Source organism: Panthera uncia, chromosome B1, assembly GCF_023721935.1.
Source record: "Panthera uncia isolate 11264 chromosome B1, Puncia_PCG_1.0, whole genome shotgun sequence".
NCBI classification, from domain to species: Eukaryota; Metazoa; Chordata; class Mammalia; order Carnivora; family Felidae; genus Panthera; species Panthera uncia.
This window is the reverse complement of record NC_064811.1, coordinates 148,136,524-148,156,371: the sequence shown is the minus strand read 5'-3', so window position 1 is coordinate 148,156,371 and position 19,848 is coordinate 148,136,524. Positions and strand designations below refer to the sequence as shown.

At 35.8% G+C, this 19,848-nt stretch overlaps 1 protein-coding gene across 2 annotated transcripts in view; it reads left to right on the top strand.

Moving 5' to 3' along the window:
- Nucleotides 1–19,848, top strand: part of GLRA3 (glycine receptor alpha 3) — a 192,403-nt gene that overhangs the window by 161,303 nt on the left and 11,252 nt on the right. The window contains exons 8-9 of one of the 2 annotated variants that reach the window (XM_049631350.1): nucleotides 14,419–14,562; nucleotides 16,793–16,837. In XM_049631350.1, the coding sequence (XP_049487307.1) occupies nucleotides 14,419–14,562; nucleotides 16,793–16,837 (189 nt within the window). The remainder of the gene's footprint in view (nucleotides 1–14,418; nucleotides 14,563–16,792; nucleotides 16,838–19,848) is intronic. The other variant, XM_049631351.1, reaches the window with a different exon arrangement.

Genomic DNA, 19,848 nt, shown 5'->3' with positions numbered 1-19,848 from the left:
GTTTAGAGATGGATCAGAATAGAGAAAATTGGTAGAAGGGACAAAATATAATTTTAATTTGGAAATTATGGGTTCTAGCAAGATTCTGCATGAGGGAATTCTGGGAAGATCTCAGCTATATAGCAATATCACATACATCTTACCCTTTCTTTCCTGCTTTCAAAGATCAGTTATTTCTTCTTCAAATCCTACTCCTATCCCCTTTTCATTCTCTTTCATTGGGACCAGCAAAGGTCCAGCTTTGTTACATGTTTTCTGTTTTATATCATCTGCAGAAGTACACAAATATTACCATGCACACCCTAGATTAGTCTTTTAAAAATGAGTTTCAAACTTATTGTAACAACAGAGAATATTTAAAGATAACATGCTGAACAAACAGATGTATGTGCATGTGCCCCCCCACCCCCCACACACACCCAGACACAAGCTTGGCAGAGGCCAGAGAATCTCTAGACTCCAACTTCATCCAAACCCTAGCTCTTAACACAATATAGTCTTAGAACCCAAAACCATTTCAGTAAAGTTGCAGTTATACCGTATAACAACCAATCCCCAAGTCTCAATGGTTTACCACATTTATTCTTGCTCACAGCCTTGTTAGCTGCCTGTGAGCAGCTCTCTTCCGGGTTTGTCTGAGATTGGCTGACTTGGGGGGACTTGGATCTAGGCTGCGGAGTAGGTTCTGTTCCCTGTGTCTCCCCATTTTGGGAGGGTAAGTGTGGGTAGCATGTTCTTTTCACGGAGGAGTGTAGGAAAGCAGGAAGGCAAGCAGGAACTTGCAGTGCTTTTGCTCAGAACTGACACAGAGTGACTTCTGTTCTCATTTTGTAAGTCATACCAGGTTTCATAGCCAAACCCAAGTCAAGGGGGGTGGGGAGTGGACTCCACCCACAGGGTAACCTTGAACAGGAAAGGAGAAAAAAAGGATTGTCAAGAAATAATCTTATCTACCTTAGGGACAATGGTTTGTTAAAACTGTCTGTCTCCTTTCCTAGACCTGACTCTGCCATATTAGGAAATACTCAAGAAAACAAGGGGAGAAAATGGGATGGGGAGAGGAAAGAGTGAGGAGTTCCTGGAAGATTCTATGCCACTCTGCCCTCACCACTATGGACATCTCATTTGGAGCAGAGCTACTAAATGTTAGAAAATAAGAAACACTAGAAATTTCAAAGGTGGACTGTCAATTAAATATTTCACACAAGCTCAGAAGCCTGTAGGCTTTGAAAATCTCAAATTCTGCACTAAAAGCTGTTTATCTTAAATAATTTCTTTTTGCTTTTTTCCCCCCAATTTGGGAAAACCATCAGAAGTAAATTTTTGAGAGAACAAAAGATTTTTTATAGTTCTATCCTCAGAACCTAAGTCAGCACATGATATATGTCTACTGAGTAAATATCATGCAGATATTTAAAGACAAGAACTTTTAAACATTTACTTAGTACTCAGTCTAAACTTGGAAAAGAAGAGAGTTTGTCATTTTATCATGTCTTTCTAAAGGAATGTAAAAATTCAAGTGAATTACTCTTGTGTATAACCATATTTTTCCACTTGAGAATCACCAAGTTACTGACAAAAATTAAAGATTGAAAGTATCTACTTTACAGTGTAATAAAAATATTGATTTTAGAAGATATAACAAAGATAGCTTTTATATTAAGTTTTCACTCTTCCTAAAAACATAATTTATAGAAGTCATTACAAATGTTAGAAAATAGCAATTGAACTATTATATTTTTATTTGGATACGATGGTTGTGTGGGGACACAAAGATCTGTATGTGAGATTGCATTGAAAAGAGAAGGATGGAAAGAAACCTGGAGGGTTTATACTCACTATTGTGTTCTTATCTAATTAGTTTTCATTCTTCTAAAAAAAAAAAATGAAGTTTTAAAGGAGAGTAAATTGCTGGGTCACCGAGGTGACTCAGTCGATTAAGTGACTGACTCTTGATTTCAGCTCATGTCATGATCTCTTGTAGGATATAGCCCAGGCTCTGTGCTGACAGCAGGAAGCCTGCTTGAGATTCTCTTCCTTTCTCTCTCTCTGTCCCTCCCCTGCTTGTGCTTCTCACTCTCTCTCAAAATAAATTAATAAACTTAAAAAAAAGCAAATAAACTCTCGAACTGTGAGAATCATGACCTGAGCCAAAACCGAGTTGGATGCTTAACTGACTGAGGCACCCAGGTGCCCCATTAGCAATTGTATTTAACTTATAATAGAGTATCTGATGCAAGCAATACATTTATTTTTTTAATGTATCAAATATACTAAGAGTTTGATTTCATATTATATTCACCTAGGGAAAAAAAGAAAAAATAAAAAGGCATAGAAAATGAAAGAGTCATTTCTTCATACCTTTTTTGTTAAAAATCACAGAATATAATGCATGTGTACGTCATCCAATTTTATTAGTGTTTTGTCTATTATCTATAAACAGATAATTCCTAAACATAGGGTAGTTCCTATAATAAGAAGGATAGAAATTGATAAATATCACTGGTTTTACATTTAACCTTAGATCTACATTTACTTGGTTAACATAAATTTACATTTACTTGGCTTCCTAGATCTCCCTAAGCTGAAAATTAACAAGTGTCAAGCCTGTCTTCTGATAGGTGACACAGAGTCAGAGTCACTGCATATATTCTTAAATCTGATGGTCCAATTATGAAAAAGCACAAAATCAAATGACAAAGTTTAAACTGAGAAAATGATAAAATACAATGGCTTTGGCATCAGATTAAATTTAAAAGCAAAACAAGTATATGCCACCTTGAGACAATTTTACCTAAATAATGTTTTAATAACTCCTTTTTCCACATTCACATACATCCTAGACTCGTACCACAAACCTTCCAGGCAGATTAAAATGGAGTAAAACTCCCTCTCACCAGCTGAATAAAGAACATGGTCCCTAAATCAGTGTGGTTAAGCAACTAACCACACTGTAAATGAAGGCTCTTAGAACTCAGAGAAAAGGGGACTGGGAAGGTATATGGTTAAAACAAAGATAATATTATGGAAATAAAGAGACTCCTGTACAAAAATACAGAGGAGAAAGAAGTCACAGGTATAATTCATCCTTAACTGAGCAGTTAAAACAGATAATATATAAAGAAATGCCAGTAACTAACAGCATGCACCTAAGAAATATTTCCACTGGTATCTAGATTTTACAGTTTTATTTAAATGTTAAACATAACAGCCTTACCCTGTAGAAGGGATGATGGAAAAACTCCCATAACTGAGGGAGAAGTCAGAGATAAGTAGATGACTTTTCCAAATCCCTTAGCCTTTGTGATTGCACCTTTCTTATCTGGTGACTGGAGGGATTGGCCAAGTCCATTACTTAGGAAATAATGCAGTTCTGCTGTATTATGATTGCATCTCTTAAAATAAAAACCTTTATTTGGAAAAGAAATACTGTACTTGAAGCACCATTCATTTTCTAAGGTTTCTGAGGGTCATAATCAGTATGAATGCAACAGCAGTTAGCCTGGGCCCTTGGGAGTAGCTTCCCAGGGTGATAAATGGCAAAGTTCACAAAATCTTGTGCTGTGTGATTCACTGCCTGGTGTTCCAAGAAGACAGTTTTTCACATAGTTTCTTTTATTTTTCCATATCCAATTTATACTACTTTAACACCTATTTCTAAAACAGTGTTTATTCTTTTCCTTTGTTCTTATTCTTGTCTCTCTCTCATCTTAGGTCTTAAAAGAAGCTCAAAATGATTTTGAGACTAATGTTTTTCCCTATAAAAGTTACAAAATGGAAAGTTCTTATACGGGTTCTACACCAGGGAGAAATGTAGGATCAAATATACCACAATCTGGATTTTACAAAACCAAGATTGAGGAATAGTCAGTGTGATCTGAAAATTCCCAGAAAAAAGCTGTGACACAGGCAGGAAATCTTTCAGTGTATCTCAGAAGAAAAGCACTTCGTTGTATGCTTGAGTCATTTGTCCATTCCACAGCCAGAACTGTTCTTCACAGTTTACTTGACAATTCTAAGGAACTGGGAGTATCTACCAAGATTGACTACCATTAAAGTGAGAAAAATCACCCTAATGAAAGGGCTATTTTAACTAACCAAAAGCAATATAATGTGATGTTTCACTCTGTCTCTTTCTCAAAAACAGCAAACTTAGATTGAGAAGAGAATTGACAAAATATTCACTCCCAAATGTTTGCTGGAAAATCTCCCTTCCCTTCCCTTCCCTTCCCTTCCCTTCCCTTCCCTTCCCTGGAGTGCCAACATGTAGGTTTGTATGAGATTTTGTGAGCCTCAACTCCTGGTTCTGGTCTACTCAATTTCTTGTTCTTAAATTTAAGTCGTGTTGCTTGTAAATGCATTTTAAAAGTCTATTTCTGGAAACTATTGGCTAATAATAGTCTTAGTTATAATTTGTAATTTAATAACTATAATTTACTATAAATAAGTTGTCTGGCTTAGAGTCTAATAAATATTTACTCACTAATGCACTGTCATCTGTGAGCTGTAATCTAAGGCATTATCGGTCCCAGTAGACAATCCTTTCAACCACCTCTATGCGGAGTAAAGTAAAGGCATGTATCTTGGCCGTCTTCTTGACTACACCGTTTGGTGCCATACTTGTAACACAACTCACCCAATGACCTTGTAAAGGAATGTGTTCTAAAATTTCTGCTACTTAATAATCTTACCAAAAGCTAGGGTCAAGGTAAATATATTTATGAAGGGTTGTCTGAAATGTATGCAACGCATCTACTCTGAATTCCGAGAACGCAAAATCAAATGGCTTCAGAGGGCATAGGCACAAATAAGTTAACCACAGAGTGTTCTGGTATAGTTATTAAGTGTGGAGATGAGCACCATGGTTAACTGGGAGGTGCCTTCCATACTTAGAAGCACGTTCCTTTTCTTTTTCGAGGCACTGTGTAGCAGGGGCAAACTTATTCCCGTGCCTAAATTTGGCTTGCAGCCTGCCTGTCTTTACTTGCCACTAGGTAGGCCACCTACTATCTGTCCTAGATTACGTTAGCGTTTCGGAATGCTACCTGGACTCTATTTTCTATAACCCGTCACAAGTGATTTTACTGAATTCTGACCTAACACTAAGGTTTGAGGAAATTTTTGGCTGGAGATCAAGGGAGGTTTCTGCTGCACTTTAATTAATTAATAGCTTTTTTTTTTCTTTTTTTAAATAAAGCAGTGAGTTTTGCTCTTCAACAAAGCTGTTGTAGTTCTCTATGGAGACATCGTAAAACCGTGATTAGATCCTATCCACACTGTCCTCAGTTCTGTACCTGTAGGAATCCGGAATCCTTGTTTTTGTTTCAGAAATAAAACTAGTGGAAACCTTCCCACCCCTACTCTGTCTGCCACTCGTGCTGGCTTTCTCTTCCTTCCAGGCACATGGTAAGATTGTACCTCTTAGTTCTACTGTAGGGGCTGACCGGAAGGAGTGCTGGCTGATGAGTTTCAAACACAGTGAGCTGTGCCACTTCTAGCCTGGAGTATTTGTCAGCAAACATGAGACCTACCAGTGCCAGGTTTTCCTGTACTATCGCCGCTGCCAATGTTCCAGATAGTGACTGCCCTATCAGCTGAGGTCCTAGTAAGAATGACAGTGACAAGAGTCACCATGTAATTCAAAGTGGACATGCAGTGTCTTTTATTGTTCTTTGTTTCATGCCAGTGAGATTTGGGGATTATGAGGATTATGGAGATTTGGGGATTACTGTGTCCTATCCTAGCTTGAATCCTTATACCTACTTCCTTGCATCATTGGTAGGATAGATGTAGAGAAATTCAGGCTTAGACAAGCTCCCCAAACGTGATTGCTCCCCAAGGTCAAGGAAATTTGATTCATTTGATTCTAGTCTTTATAGCCAGGATGACTGTAACTGATAATGATAAAGTCCAATTATATATATATATATTATAATATAATATATATATATAAATATATATATTAAATATATATAATTATATATAATTAATATAATATATATATTAAATACTAGTTTATATATTATATTAATATATATATTATATATATATAATATATATATAACTGATAATGATAAAGTCCAATTATATATATATATTATTAATATATATTAATATATATAATTGGATTTTATCATTATCAGTATATATATGTGTGTGTGTATGTATTTGTGTATATATATATGTATTTGTATATATGTATATAAATGTATATGTGTGTATATATATATATATATATATATATATTTGGGACACAAAAAGCAGACTGTCTCTATTTTCTAATGATAACATTAAAAGTAGAATGAATGCATAATCTTTCTGGGAAAAAACTGACATAAGAAGTCCATAGAACATAATAATTCTTATATTCCTTTCTCTACATTATAAAACATTTTTTAGAATGAGAAAGACAAGGCCTTGCAGTAACCTAGCTTTGCATATTCAAATGATAATTTATCAAACTGATCTCTTCTTAGATTATCACATGACAAGTAGGGAATGGTTTCCCTGCTCATAAAAACACTTCATTTTAACTAATGTAAGAATGTTGTTGAGGGGACTTTCATTGCATTTCAGAAGATAAAATGCTTTCCTGATCTGGTTTTGCTTCTTCAGAGCAACTGGTTTGTTTTATGTGGTAAATACAATGCTCATGTCTCTTTTTCTACATTGTTTGCTAGGAAGCTGTTTGTAAGATTTTAGAATCAGCATATAGAGAGGACCTTACAATATGTATTTCACGTACTGATTTCAGTCTTAACCACCAGATAAAAGTTAAAGAGGCTGGAATACTGAAGTACAGAGAGTATTCTTATTTAGTGCGTTCACAGTTGTCGATATGTAATGGTAGCCTAAAAAGAAGCAGCCTAAAAACTAGGTGATAGAAAATAGTAGTTAAGTTTGTGGGCTTTGGAACCAGAGGAGTTGTATTCAAATCTGGATTTGCAGCATGGTAGCAGTCTTAGTCAACTCAAGCTCTTATAACAGAAGACCATAGAATAGGTGACGTAAAGACCACAGACATTTATTCTCACAGCTCTGGAGCCTGAGAAGTTGAAGATCAAGACACTGGCAGAATCAGTGTCTGGTAAGAGTCTTCCTCCTGGTTCATAGATGGTGATCCTTTAGCTAGTAAAAGGCATGAAGGAGCTCTCTGGGACCCTTCCTCCAAGGGCACTAACCTCATTCATGAAGGCTCTGCCCTTACAACCTGATCATCTTCCAAAGGCCCCACTTCCTAACGCTGTCACCTTGGGAGTGAGATTTCAATGTCTAAATTTTGGAAGGACATATTCAGTCCATAACAGTAACTATGAGACAAGTTACTTTACTTAAGCAAGTTATTTTATTGTGCCTAAGTCTCATCTTTAAGATGGGAATAGTTTCCTCAATGGTGAGGATTAAAAGTGTTAATTTTAGACAACAACTAAGAAGATTCAGTAGTTCTATGGACACTACTAAGAACACCTCCTGGCATGTTAAGTGTTATAATTTTTCTCTAATAATAAATGGCTGGTGATTTGAAGTCCTTCCGTGTGACATGGAATCAATTCAACATGACCTGCAAATGCAGAGCATGATGAACACAGTCTAGGCCCTAGAAATACCAAGATGAATAAGACATGGCTTTTGTCTTAGCCCATGGGATATATTAGCCTAAAAGGAGAAAGATACATAAAAAGATAATGTCAGTCTGGTGGAGCTAGGTCAATAATAAGATGAATAATTTGATGTTTGCTTAGACATAATTTGTTAGAATATCAGTATAGATACTTCTCATTGAAATTCTCTAGAACATACTCATTTTGGTATCCCCTTAGCCAAGGTTTTTCAAAAATAGAAAGCACTTAGAGATTGGGAAATAGAATAATTAACTAAATAAATAATGTTCAAGTGGTGCTAGCCAGCAGTCATCCTGTAGAACTTGCCTATAAATGCATAGAATTACAATTGTAAAGAGTGGACTGGGAAAGGGTTTCTATAAGGAGAGGGGAGGTAGAAGGTGAGAAAGCCTGTCCCGGTCTGGACATCTGGAGAAGGTTTCCCTAAGAATGTTTTGTCGAAGCTGAGACCTGAAGGAAACCCAAAAGAAGGAATGTTCCAGATGAAAATAAGAGGGATGAAAAGCTGCTGAGGCAGGATGAGGTTTGTCAGTTGCTTTCAGATTCCAAAATATAAAAGAAGGGAAGTATAGTTAGAGCATAATAAGCAAGTAAGGAAGTGGCATAAGATGGTAAATATCAATCCTCAGAGGCCTTCACTGACCATCCCTATCTAGCATAACTCTCTTCACCCTGTCCTTCTCTTCCCATTACCCCATTGTGGTTTCTCTGTTGCACTTCTTTTAAATTATATCTGTGTTTTTATTGTATGATTTCCCCAAATGGAATGTAAGTTCCATTAAAGACAGATTTTATTTATCTTACTCATCTCTGTAACTACACACTAAGAACTGAACTTGGGTACATCAATGGTGTTCAATAAATGTTGAATGAAAACAAAAAAGATTGAATGCATGTGGTAAGAGAAGTAAGGTGGGGGCCAATCATGAAGGGCTTGACCTAAAATAGATTTGAGACTTTAAATTAAGTGAAAGCACAGGAAGAGTTTTAAGTGGAAGGAGACATGGATTTGCATTTAAAAATAATCACTTATTGTGATTATGTCGAGGATAGAGTTGAGGGGCTGAAGAACAGATTATTGTGGTTGAGATCAATAGGATGGCTGTAGGAAGGACAGAAAATTATAAATTTGAGAAATAGAAAGAAAGTATAAATAACAGGGCTGGGTCTTTGATATGAGAGAAAAAGAGGACTTCTAGTGTGGGTATGAACAACTTCAGAGTATAGCCTTTTAATGGGGAGTAGGAGGCAGTTGTGTTTGTTTCCTATTTGTTTGGTAGAGTCTGGTAGAGCTTCATAGCTTTGTTGTTGTTGTTGTTCTTCTTCTTATTTATTTTTATTTTTTTATTAGAGAGAGAGAGAGAGAGCAGGGGGCGGGGCAGAGGGAAAGAGAAAAGAATCTTAAGCAGGCTCATGTTCAGTGCAGAGCCCAACATGGGGTTCAGTCCCACAACCATGGGATCATGACCTGAACCCAAATCAAGAGTCGTACACTCAACTGACTGAGCCACCCAGGTGCTCCATAGTTTTTGTTTTTAGTCAGAGTAAATTTGAGGTGCATGGGACATCCAAAAGGTAAGAAAGCTGGCTAGAGAGTAGTCTAGTCAGCAAAACTAGATTTGGGGTCCATGAGCACAGAGGAGGAATTGAATCCATGATAATGGATGAGGTTGAATAGGGAGAAACTTCAGAGTTAGAATAGAAGAGTGGCTGGACGGTATCCCTGAGGAACTCAGGATAAGGAGGAAGGGCCCCCAAAGCAGAGTGTGTTAGAGCAGAGGAAGAGAAACCTGAAAAACATGGGTCATGGGAGCCCTGGGAAGAGTGGGCTCCAAGAAGGAAGCAATCTTCAGTACGGTGGCTTTAAAAGGGTCTCCAGGACAAAGGTCCTCCTGACTGGTGCATTTAATTAGTAAATGTTTAGGTTTTATTTTCTCACACTTTTCTATTCAAGGGGTAATATCGAGAAGGGATTGTTGCGTAAAATTGAGTCATGGTTCCAACAGCACATCGGACGTTGGGACTGTTGACAAGGTGGTTCAGAGGAATGAACTGCCTCTTGATTGGAGTAAGTCTTCCCCAAGAGACAGCAACAAGTAGAGGATGGAAAGACAGTATGAATCTGAATCACATGGGGTGTGTTGTATATCATGAGTATGTTGTGCATGTGTTGGAGTAAGAACTGTTGTCCATATTTTAGTTACTATCCCTAGAGTTCCAAACTTCCCACATCCTGAGTTTGCTGTACTGAGATGAGCAGTGAGGGTGGCAGAGGAGAAAAAGAGTTGAAATTGGCGAAGGGGGTCAGAGAAGAGGACAAGGAAAGTAAACCCTTCAGGCTTAACACTCGGGAGCTGTTCACAATGAGCAGAACCCTGGCAGGCATAAATGACGTATACCTATCTCTGTTGTCATTGAAAATATTCATTGGATTAATACGGAAATTAAATTTCTGATTTATCTCTGGTTCACAACATTATAGATTCAGGTTGTTAAAGAATGAGCACATACTTTGTGAGTCATATTCTTCCAGGAATGGTGTAGCTTGAGATAGCATTTTTGAAATCTGTATTATATCTTCCAGGACAGTATGTATTTGAGGGCAGCCAAAGATTTCTGGCAAATTGTAGAACTCATGAGGTTTAAATCCATATTTTATAAACAATTAGACACTTAGTACAGCACTGAAATAAAATGAGGGTGTACCTATCTTTGCCTGGAAGTCACACTTAAGATAGAGGAGGAGATGTTGAGGGCTCCCTTGTTGGCATATTTCATATGTAGGTTGACACCGTTGTAAGCGTCAAGAAATGACCTCTTTTTAAAAGATAATTAATCCATTCCAAGATATGACCAAAACATCACTTCAGAAAGCGAAGCTACACATAAATCATCATCTGTGATTCATTTTTCACCTGTATTTTAACATTTTACGCCTTCATTTATCTGTCCACTTATTCAGCAAATATGTGCACACATGCCAAACATTATTGCAGTGGTGAACAACTCAGAGATGACATCTGCCCGCAAAGAGTCTAAACAGAAAAAGAATAAGAATAGGCAATTACAGTGTAGTGTGTTCAGTTAAGCACAAGTGCCATGGGATTCTGAACCAGACTTGGGCAAAGTCTAGCCTGAGACCTAAAAGGCCAACTGAGAAGGGTGGGAGAGGGGTTTTTCTTCACTTTATTATTTACTGTTCTCCCCATCATAGACTTCCCTCCTTTGAACCACAACCTAAATTTGATCAAGGTTTCCAAATGTTGACATTTGACAAAAATAACATCATTAAATATGAAGAATGAAGAGAGAAAAAAATACAGAATATACAGACAGCACAGAAATAGTCAAATTTCTAAAGCATAAGATTTTGATCTCTAAGGTACATTGAGTTCCAAGAAGTAATTAGTACATCTTTGCTTACATCTCGTCTATATTTCTGCTGTCCTAGATCCACATCTTCTTAGGGAAGGGACATTTGTTTCTATCAGTGGGGAAGCAAAGTTCTAGGTAATTATCCATTTCCCAGGAAGAATGTAAAAAAAAAAAAAAAAAGCTTCGCATAAATATCTTTCATTCTTAATCTCATTCCTGGCAAATGAGAGAATATTTTTTCCCACATCTAATTGGCATGACTAAGTTATCTAACAAAATGAATTATCTCATGCTCATGGCACAAAAAGTGATGATTTTATTGATATTGCTTTCATGATACAACACTATGTGTAATACAGGCACATACATATTCAATAAGAAAAGATACTAAAACTTACAGAAAATTTTCATCCTTAAACAACTGACATACAGCAACATTTGTTCAATTGCATCATCAAATCACCACACCATTAAGCTGAGAGAAAAATTAAAGCAGTTTCTTAAAGGTTACTGACTTGTTCCCTCCAAAGGTCTTTGGTCTCTATGAATCTGTTTCTAGGAAATAGGGACTACTTCCTCCTTTTTACGTTCCTTTGTTTCGCTTCGCTTCTTTTTGTGTTTTTTTCCTATCAAAAATAGTAATACTTTTTTTTTTTTATAATTTTAAATGTTTGTTTATTTTTGAGAGACAGAGAGAAAGTGTGAGTGGGGGAGGGACGGAGAGAGAGGGAGACATAGAATCTGAAGCAGGCTTCAGGCTCTGAGCTGTGGGCACAGAGCCCAACACGAGGCTCAAACCCACAGACACGGAGATCATGACCTGAGCTGAAGTTTGATGCTTAACGGACTGAGCCACCCAGGCACCCCAAAAATAGTAATAATTTTTAAATTTCTCTGTTCTGTTGTTTTCTTTTTCCTTTCTTTATATTCTCTTTCTTAGGGGCGCCTGGGTGGCGCAGTCGGTTAAGCGTCCGACTTCAGCCAGGTCACGATCTCGCGGTCCGTGAGTTCGAGCCCCGCGTGAGGCTCTGGGCTGATGGCTCGGAGCCTGGAGCCTGTTTCCGATTCTGTGTCTCCCTCTCTCTCTGCCCCTCCCCCGTTCATGCTCTGTCTCTCTCTGTCCCAAAAATAAATAAAAACGTTGAAAAAAAAAATTAAAAAAAAAAAGATATATTCTCTTTCTTACCTTTGAGGTGGCAGAAGACAGGAAGACCCTGTGGAGCTAAGGGGGCAGTCAGGGTCAACGATGCTGGCTGGGGTGGGCAGGACCAGAGTCCAGGGGTCAAGGACATGGTCAGGACCAAGGCAGCCAGTGGGGACTTTGGGTGTGAGGCCCGAGTCAGTAAGGCATCTGGGATTAATGGGGCTGAGGCTGGAGGGGGCCAGCGGAATTAAGATATTAGTTACATACAGGGAGACTCTTCAAATATATGTTAAAGATAATCAGACAAGTTTGTCACTGTCCAAGAAAGTGTTACATCAGTGAAAAGAATGAAAGCTAGAGTGCACCCTGTCATACTGAGTTGGAATTAGAGATGCCAGTGTGAATTCATGTTTTCAATATAGATAGATAAATGATAGATACAGAGATAGATGATAGGTAAGTTATATATATGTTGTACATATAATAATAATTATATAATACATTATATTTCTCAATATAATATATATTATATTATTATACATAATTTATATATATTATACATAATTATATATAGTATACATATCATATATGTGTGTATATATCATATATCATATATATTAGTTATATATGTATGTATATCATTCCTAACTCTGCCTACTAAGAGGGCCTATAAGTAGTTATACCCAGGAAACAATGAGCACACCCAGTGCCCAGATCCTTGGTTTCTAAAAGTCATTCTTCAGTTAAAAAAAAAAAAGGATTCTTAGAGAAAGCCCTCAGTCAAATACTGGAACAAGAAATTACAGATAAGTCTGGAATGCCTTATGCCAGAAAGTGAGAAAGTACCCAAATCATGATGGAGACTTGCCAAAAGGATGCATGGCCTAACTTCTAGGGGCTCCTACTGACCCAATCTGTGTAATGTGAGCATCAAAATAGTGATGTTAATGCATGGTAACCCATTGAACAAAATCATTACTTGTCTATAGTGATATAAGTAATGTGGAAGACAAACTTCTCTTACTGTAGAGTGCTAACTAATGAATGTAGATGGAATGATGGAATTCGGAAATCCACATGTGGGAATCATCATTGTGATAATTGATTCAGACAAAAATCACCAAGGTCTAATGGACTTAATGAGTAAGAAGATATTTATTTACTCAAGAGAAATTGGTAACTTTATAATAGAGAGACCTAGTAGATAGCACCTTAACCAACTGGTCAACATTGAGTGCTTTCTGATATGATACACTTGAAGAACAGGGCATCACTGTTCCTATTAAAATCCCATAACCTGAGTATAAAGTGAAGAAACATCAAATAAGCCAAAAGTGGGAGACACTAAAAAAAAAAAAAAAAATCTGGTCTGCACTTATCCAAAATATCAAGGTCACAGAAGACAAGGAAAGGCTGACCATAATGTTTCACATTGAAGCCCAAAGAGATCTGACGCCAAGGGACAGCATATAATTCTAGATTAAATCCTGGACTGGAAGGACAAATGTTTTTCTGCTAAAAAGGGCATTATTGGGACGATTGCTGAAATGAGAATGGGTTTTTGGGTTGGATGGTTGTATTTTACTAACATCAATCTGATTTTGGGGGTGTACTAGAGTTATATAGGAGGAGATTGTCTTTTTCTTTTAGAAAATACACACAAGTATTTTAGGGTAATGAGGCATCGTGTTTGCAAATTACTCTCAAGCAGTTCAAGGAAAGGCCATAAATGATAAAGATAGAGAGAGAGAAATATATTTGACATTTGGTCAAATATTAACAACTGGAGAACTTGAGAGGTTTTTTGTTTGTTTTTTATTTTTATGTTTTTTACTGTTCCTGCAACATGTTTGCTAATGTTAAAATTATTTCAAAGTAAAAAAAAAATAATGAAGAAAACATGGAACTAACAGGTAAATGGCATTGTCTATATTTCGATGTTACTTTATGCTTTCTTCAAGCATTGTTCCAGATTACACTGAAGGTAAAATTACATTTTCAACTTATTTTGTCTTAATCATACATTTGGCCTTGTGCCTCAGTTGACAACAAACTTTATTTAGTAAAACATACATAAGTTTTGATGTATGATTAATATATAAACTTGCAAAATTAATTTCTAAAAAGTGTTTATTAAGCTCAAGAAGTATTGATCTTATTCCTTTCTTCTTCAAGATGATATAAAGGGTACAATGTAGAATCGGATGTTCAGTTTTGTACTCAGTGGAAACAACGGTACAAGTCAATTTGCTCACTCTCTCTTTCTCTCTTGGCCAGGTTTCATATGTCAAAGCTATTGACATTTGGATGGCAGTATGCCTCCTTTTTGTGTTTTCAGCACTTCTGGAATATGCGGCTGTAAATTTTGTATCTAGACAACACAAAGAACTTCTGAGATTTCGACGAAAGAGAAAGAATAAGGTAGGTGATTAAATGCGTTGGGTTCACTGGGATACCAATTTTCACTGGAAAGTAAATTTGTTACATTTAATACAGTGGCACAGAGAGGAAATGGAATCTGAGGACCCAATCATATGAATATTCCTTTGGTTTTGTCAAAAATAGCTTCAGGGAGAAAATGGTGACACCTAGGTCTACTTTACACAACATATCTGGTGCCATGAGAATTTATCAACTTCTTTCTAATGTACTTCCTGGAACAACACCATTTTTTGCTTCAATTAACAAAATATATCATTTCTTACTTGCAGTGTGAGGGTCTTACTGATGGTCTGACTTAACATGTCATCAAATATAACTATTAAAGTTGTTCCTTTTCATCAAACTAATTCCTTTAATTGTTTCCATAAACCAATATCTATTTATTAATGCTATGATACTCATGTAAAAGTATGTGGAAAAGTTTATGCATACTTTCATGTTGTTAAGTTGTTTATTCTGAAGCTCTATGGGAAACACAAGAAGGTGCTATTTTTGCCTGGCTACACCTGTTAAATGAAACCCAGAAGAAATTGTATTTAGAACATCATTAGAAGACCACAAGAAGTTGTAGAAATAATCTCATAATTGAATGTAGATGTGCAGAATGGGGTCGTTCCCCTCTATTAAGACTTGTAATGTCATCTCTGTTTATATGTGCACATACGTCCAATCAACCCCCTTTGCTTTTCTGTAAGGGAAAATTTCTATTGACTGGCATATCTATGAGTTTACTTCTTTTAATATGAAAGTGCCAACTGACATTTAAAAGCAAATGGACTCACATGCAATAGAGAAATGTCAAAGTTGTATGCACAGGAGAAACTGTGTCTAGAATCCCATATATTGGAATATTTAAGTCAAAACATGTTCAAATCTTCAACAGAGTAGTTTGGTTCATATAGTATGCACTTTTAAGGATGTTGAAAGGATTTAATTTTTTTAAGGATTCCTTATAGTTTCTGAATTATTTGCTGCAATTTATATATTCCTTAAATTTTGTAAACCCCAAGCGCATGATCTCTCAGTACTGAGCAGTAAACATATTCTAACATGATAGTGTATTCAGTCCTATCTATTTGACTCCTCCAAATCATAAAAAATACCCAATTCACAATAGCATGGAAGGAACATCAGGATTGTGATTCTCTGAGCAACACATTGGACTAAAACAGTGCTTGAGCTTATATTTATTTGATCAAGTTGTTATGAAAATAAAAGCACATTATTTATATATTGAAACACATTTTGATGGAGAGATTAACTTTTCTTTATCCTCTTCTCCCCATCACACCCCCATCTACTGGTTTCCTTGTACCTTTCTCATTCTTTTACTGTCTCTTTCCTCTCCTTCTTTCTCCCTTCCTACTGCCTACTTGCTCTCCTTTCTCTCATGACACTTGGCACTGGCTGAAACACTATCACAGGACAAAAAAAATTCTCTATCATAAGGGTTAAGCTTCTGTTTCTTCTTTCCTTTTAAATGACTGATAAAGACCATTTTTTCCTTCTAATATTAATACAAAGTAAAGTAATGCTTATTTCCTCTTCTCATTTTGGTTTGCTTTTTTGCTTTTATTGTCCATTTCTCTACCTCCCTCCTCATTTCTATACAATTTTAAATGTATCAGCCAGGTGCTGAGAAGTATTAGGTACATGGTGTCCAAATGAGGGCTAAGAGCTCGGGCATTTTCCACACCTACCACACATCCAACAGCCATAGTGTCCAATGGGTAACATGATAGACTGTATTGTAAGTCTAGATGCTCAACTCTGGTCCCTCCTCAAAAAGGATTATCCTACCAAAGCAGCTCTTTAATTTTACTACCTATGAGAATATCAGGATACATACTGAAGCCCATTATTCTTTAGTTCACAGAAAGACGACAAGATTAAATTTTCTAGTGAGAGGCTCTCTAGGAAAATACGGAAATGCACAAATAGTAATACCTTATTATTTTCTAACGACCAGTTGAAATATACAGGGAGAAAATAATGTAACTGAGATTTAGTGCAGGAAAAAAAAATAGCTTTTTTTTTTTAAGTTCATTTCATACTTTGGGGGTTGCATACCTTGCATATGTGAAAATCGATTAATGTGTATGTGAAAATGATATATGCAATTAAAACCAATTGTGCAATTATATTTACTCATATATGACTTGATTCTCTGGTTTCTCAATCCCTCTTGGTCCACTTTACCTTCCCACAGACAGAAGCTTTTGCATTGGAGAAGTTTTACCGTTTCTCAGACACGGTAAATTCGCTTTCTTAACTCTAAGTAGAGGAATGTGGTTATCAGTAAAAAAGCAGACAGCATATTCTGCACCCAGGCAGTGTTTGGTGGGGAAACATAGCCCCTTGCATATTTAAATCCAAACAACCACCATCCCCCTTCAGCTAAGGATATTCTCGTCAAATTCCATTTGTCTTCCCTCACTCAGTGAAAAGATATTTAAACATCCTTCATCTTATCAACTGAGATAGTTGATGGATCAAAATGATTTTTAAGTATATGTTAAACAGAAATAACACATACAATCTTCTAATAGTCTCCATGAAGGAAATAATCATTTGCTTTAGCAAAATTAGTTCAAAAATTAAGGGAAAATTTATTTGCACAAAGAAGTTCTAACTGTAGCCTTTCTTGTCAGAAAATAGAGACCTAAAAATAAGGCAAAAGTAAAATGCTTTCTCCAACCCGTGTATCTTTAGAATCCATTCTTAATGTTGAGATTCTTTATAATAAATGAAAGAGTTTGGTTTTGATAGCAGCATCCTTTGAACTATTTGGTGAAAAAGAGATCACAAGGTCACATGTCCAAGTATAATAGCTAAACAGTTAGAAAGTTAATCTATACGAGAGCATATTATTTGCTTGACTTGGCCACCTATGATATAGCATTCAGTGGTTGAATTGAAACATGTCCAAGCCAAGAATTTGGGCTGGGGAATCACAAACAGTCCAGTCTACTAAACTAAAATTTCTGGAATAAAGTGCATTTAAAAATACCTCCCCAGATGATTCTGGCTCACATTTTGGTTAAGAATACATACATACAGTGTTAGATGAACAGATAGGAAACATGTTACATTCATCTAATTGAAGGATTCTCAATGTCATAGCAGGTATCTAAGGCCAGTATTATTTTAAAGCACTTACTAAATTTTCTTATAATATATAATTGTTCAACTAATTTTTCTACTAAAATTGCAGATTTGTTGCCAGCATAGCTAGCCACATCTCCTTTATTTTTTCATCCCTGAAAAAAAAAATTCACTTGATTCAATTATTTTTACTTAATTATCTTAAATATAAATTTTAAGAAAAAATGTAATTGCATTGTATTTGCATAACACAAATAGTAGCCTCTTTGGGAGACAATATACTTAAACCCCTAGTAATTAAGCAGTTAATGCCTATAGGAACTTTAGTTCCTATATATTTAACTAAATATTTAATTTAATTCCTATATATTTAATTAAATATTGCTTTACAAAACAATGCAAAAAGAACTCTGATAAAAAATTAGGTTTACCTCAGCAACCATTATAAATACTTATTTTTTAAAAAGAAACAAAATGGTAATGCAAATACATTCATGGGAAATTATATGAATTCCACTTATTTTATAATATTCCAATCCTTGTGCAAATTTGGGGATGATTATTTTGACTTTCTGAAAACTATTTTTCTCAAACTAACAAGTCTTTGAATTCATCAATTTTAAAACCTGTAACTTGCTTAGAAACAGTCTGAGCAATCCAAATCTTTAAATCAAAGTAATCTAAATGAGTCTAAATGTTGATCCAATACCCTATATTTTCACGAGTACTGGTTTACATAGCTTTTTTCAAGCGCTCTGAATTGGCAGAATAGGCAAAGTAAACAAAATAGCCTCAGTATAAAAAGTTTGTCACAACAGGGGGCCTTATAGTAATGTAAATATTATTCCTAGAAAACTTTTAACTTGGTTCAGAATTGGCTTAGCATTGTGTGGAATCTCTTATATTTTACTTTTTCTCCATTAAGGTATGAGCGAGTGAATCTTTGGTCTATTGTGAAAGAATACAAGTTTGCTCTTGTATCCAAATTTCCCCACCCCACACTGTCATAGCCTGCTGTGTGCCGAGTACCCACTGCACCATGTCGTAGACGCTTACCCCCAGTGCTGTATATGTGTGGGTGTATGCATGATATGAAAGTGTTTTGGTTAGAAGTTGCTCTTCCCACATGTGATATCATTACTTTAGTCCTGCAGGGTTATAAAGGTGTGCCCAAAATGTTTCTAAATACATGTTATTTGTGGAGAGAAATGGATGATGTGGGGTTGCTTTAATGCATCTGACAAAGCTTCTTCTGCATCACAATGTAATGATGCAATGGTTTACTGAAAGAAAACATATTCACACAGTATTCCAGTACCTCTGTCTTCCTGCTTGTTATTGTGTGTCCATTGCTATTTATATACTCAAATGAAAGAAAAATGAGCCATTAGTTCTGGAATTGAGAAATAACGGCCAAGTTTATATTTTGCTAAGCACAATGGTTATCTTGGGGGATGGGCTAAATGGGTGATGGGTATCTAGAAGGATACTTCTTATGATGACCACTGGGTGTTATATGCATGTGACAAATCACTAAATTCTGTTCCTGCAAGCAGTATTACACTATATTAACTAAGTAGAATTTAAACAAAAATTTGAAAAAAAAAAGATATCATTGACTGCATTTTGACTATCTGTACAAAAGCTTGTCATTATTTTATTGACTTATGTATTTATATGCTGTCTTACCTCAAAAATAACTCAAGGTAACTTCTAAGAATAACAAATAGTTGTTTTTTCTGCCCTGTACAGTTTTTCGGCTCTATAGTTTTAGGACACACACACACGCACACACACACATATACATATCCATAAATATATATATATGTGTGTACATATAAATCCATAAATATATTTATATATGTATATATATATATACATACACATATATGTATGTGTATATACATACAGTATTTTGAAGGGATGAGGCTCCATAGACAGTTGAAAGCAATGTGGTACCCATATATATTAAATTATATAATAAAGTTTCCATTTAGCTCAGTTAATGCTATACTCTGGAGTATAAGATATTTTTTAAGTAGGAAAATATTTCCTACAAATTTCTTTGATACATGCCCAAGGAAGAGTAGTTTCCCAATCATTTCAAACTAAATTATATTTGAATGACTCTGATATGGGAGGGGTTCAAAATTTCATCCT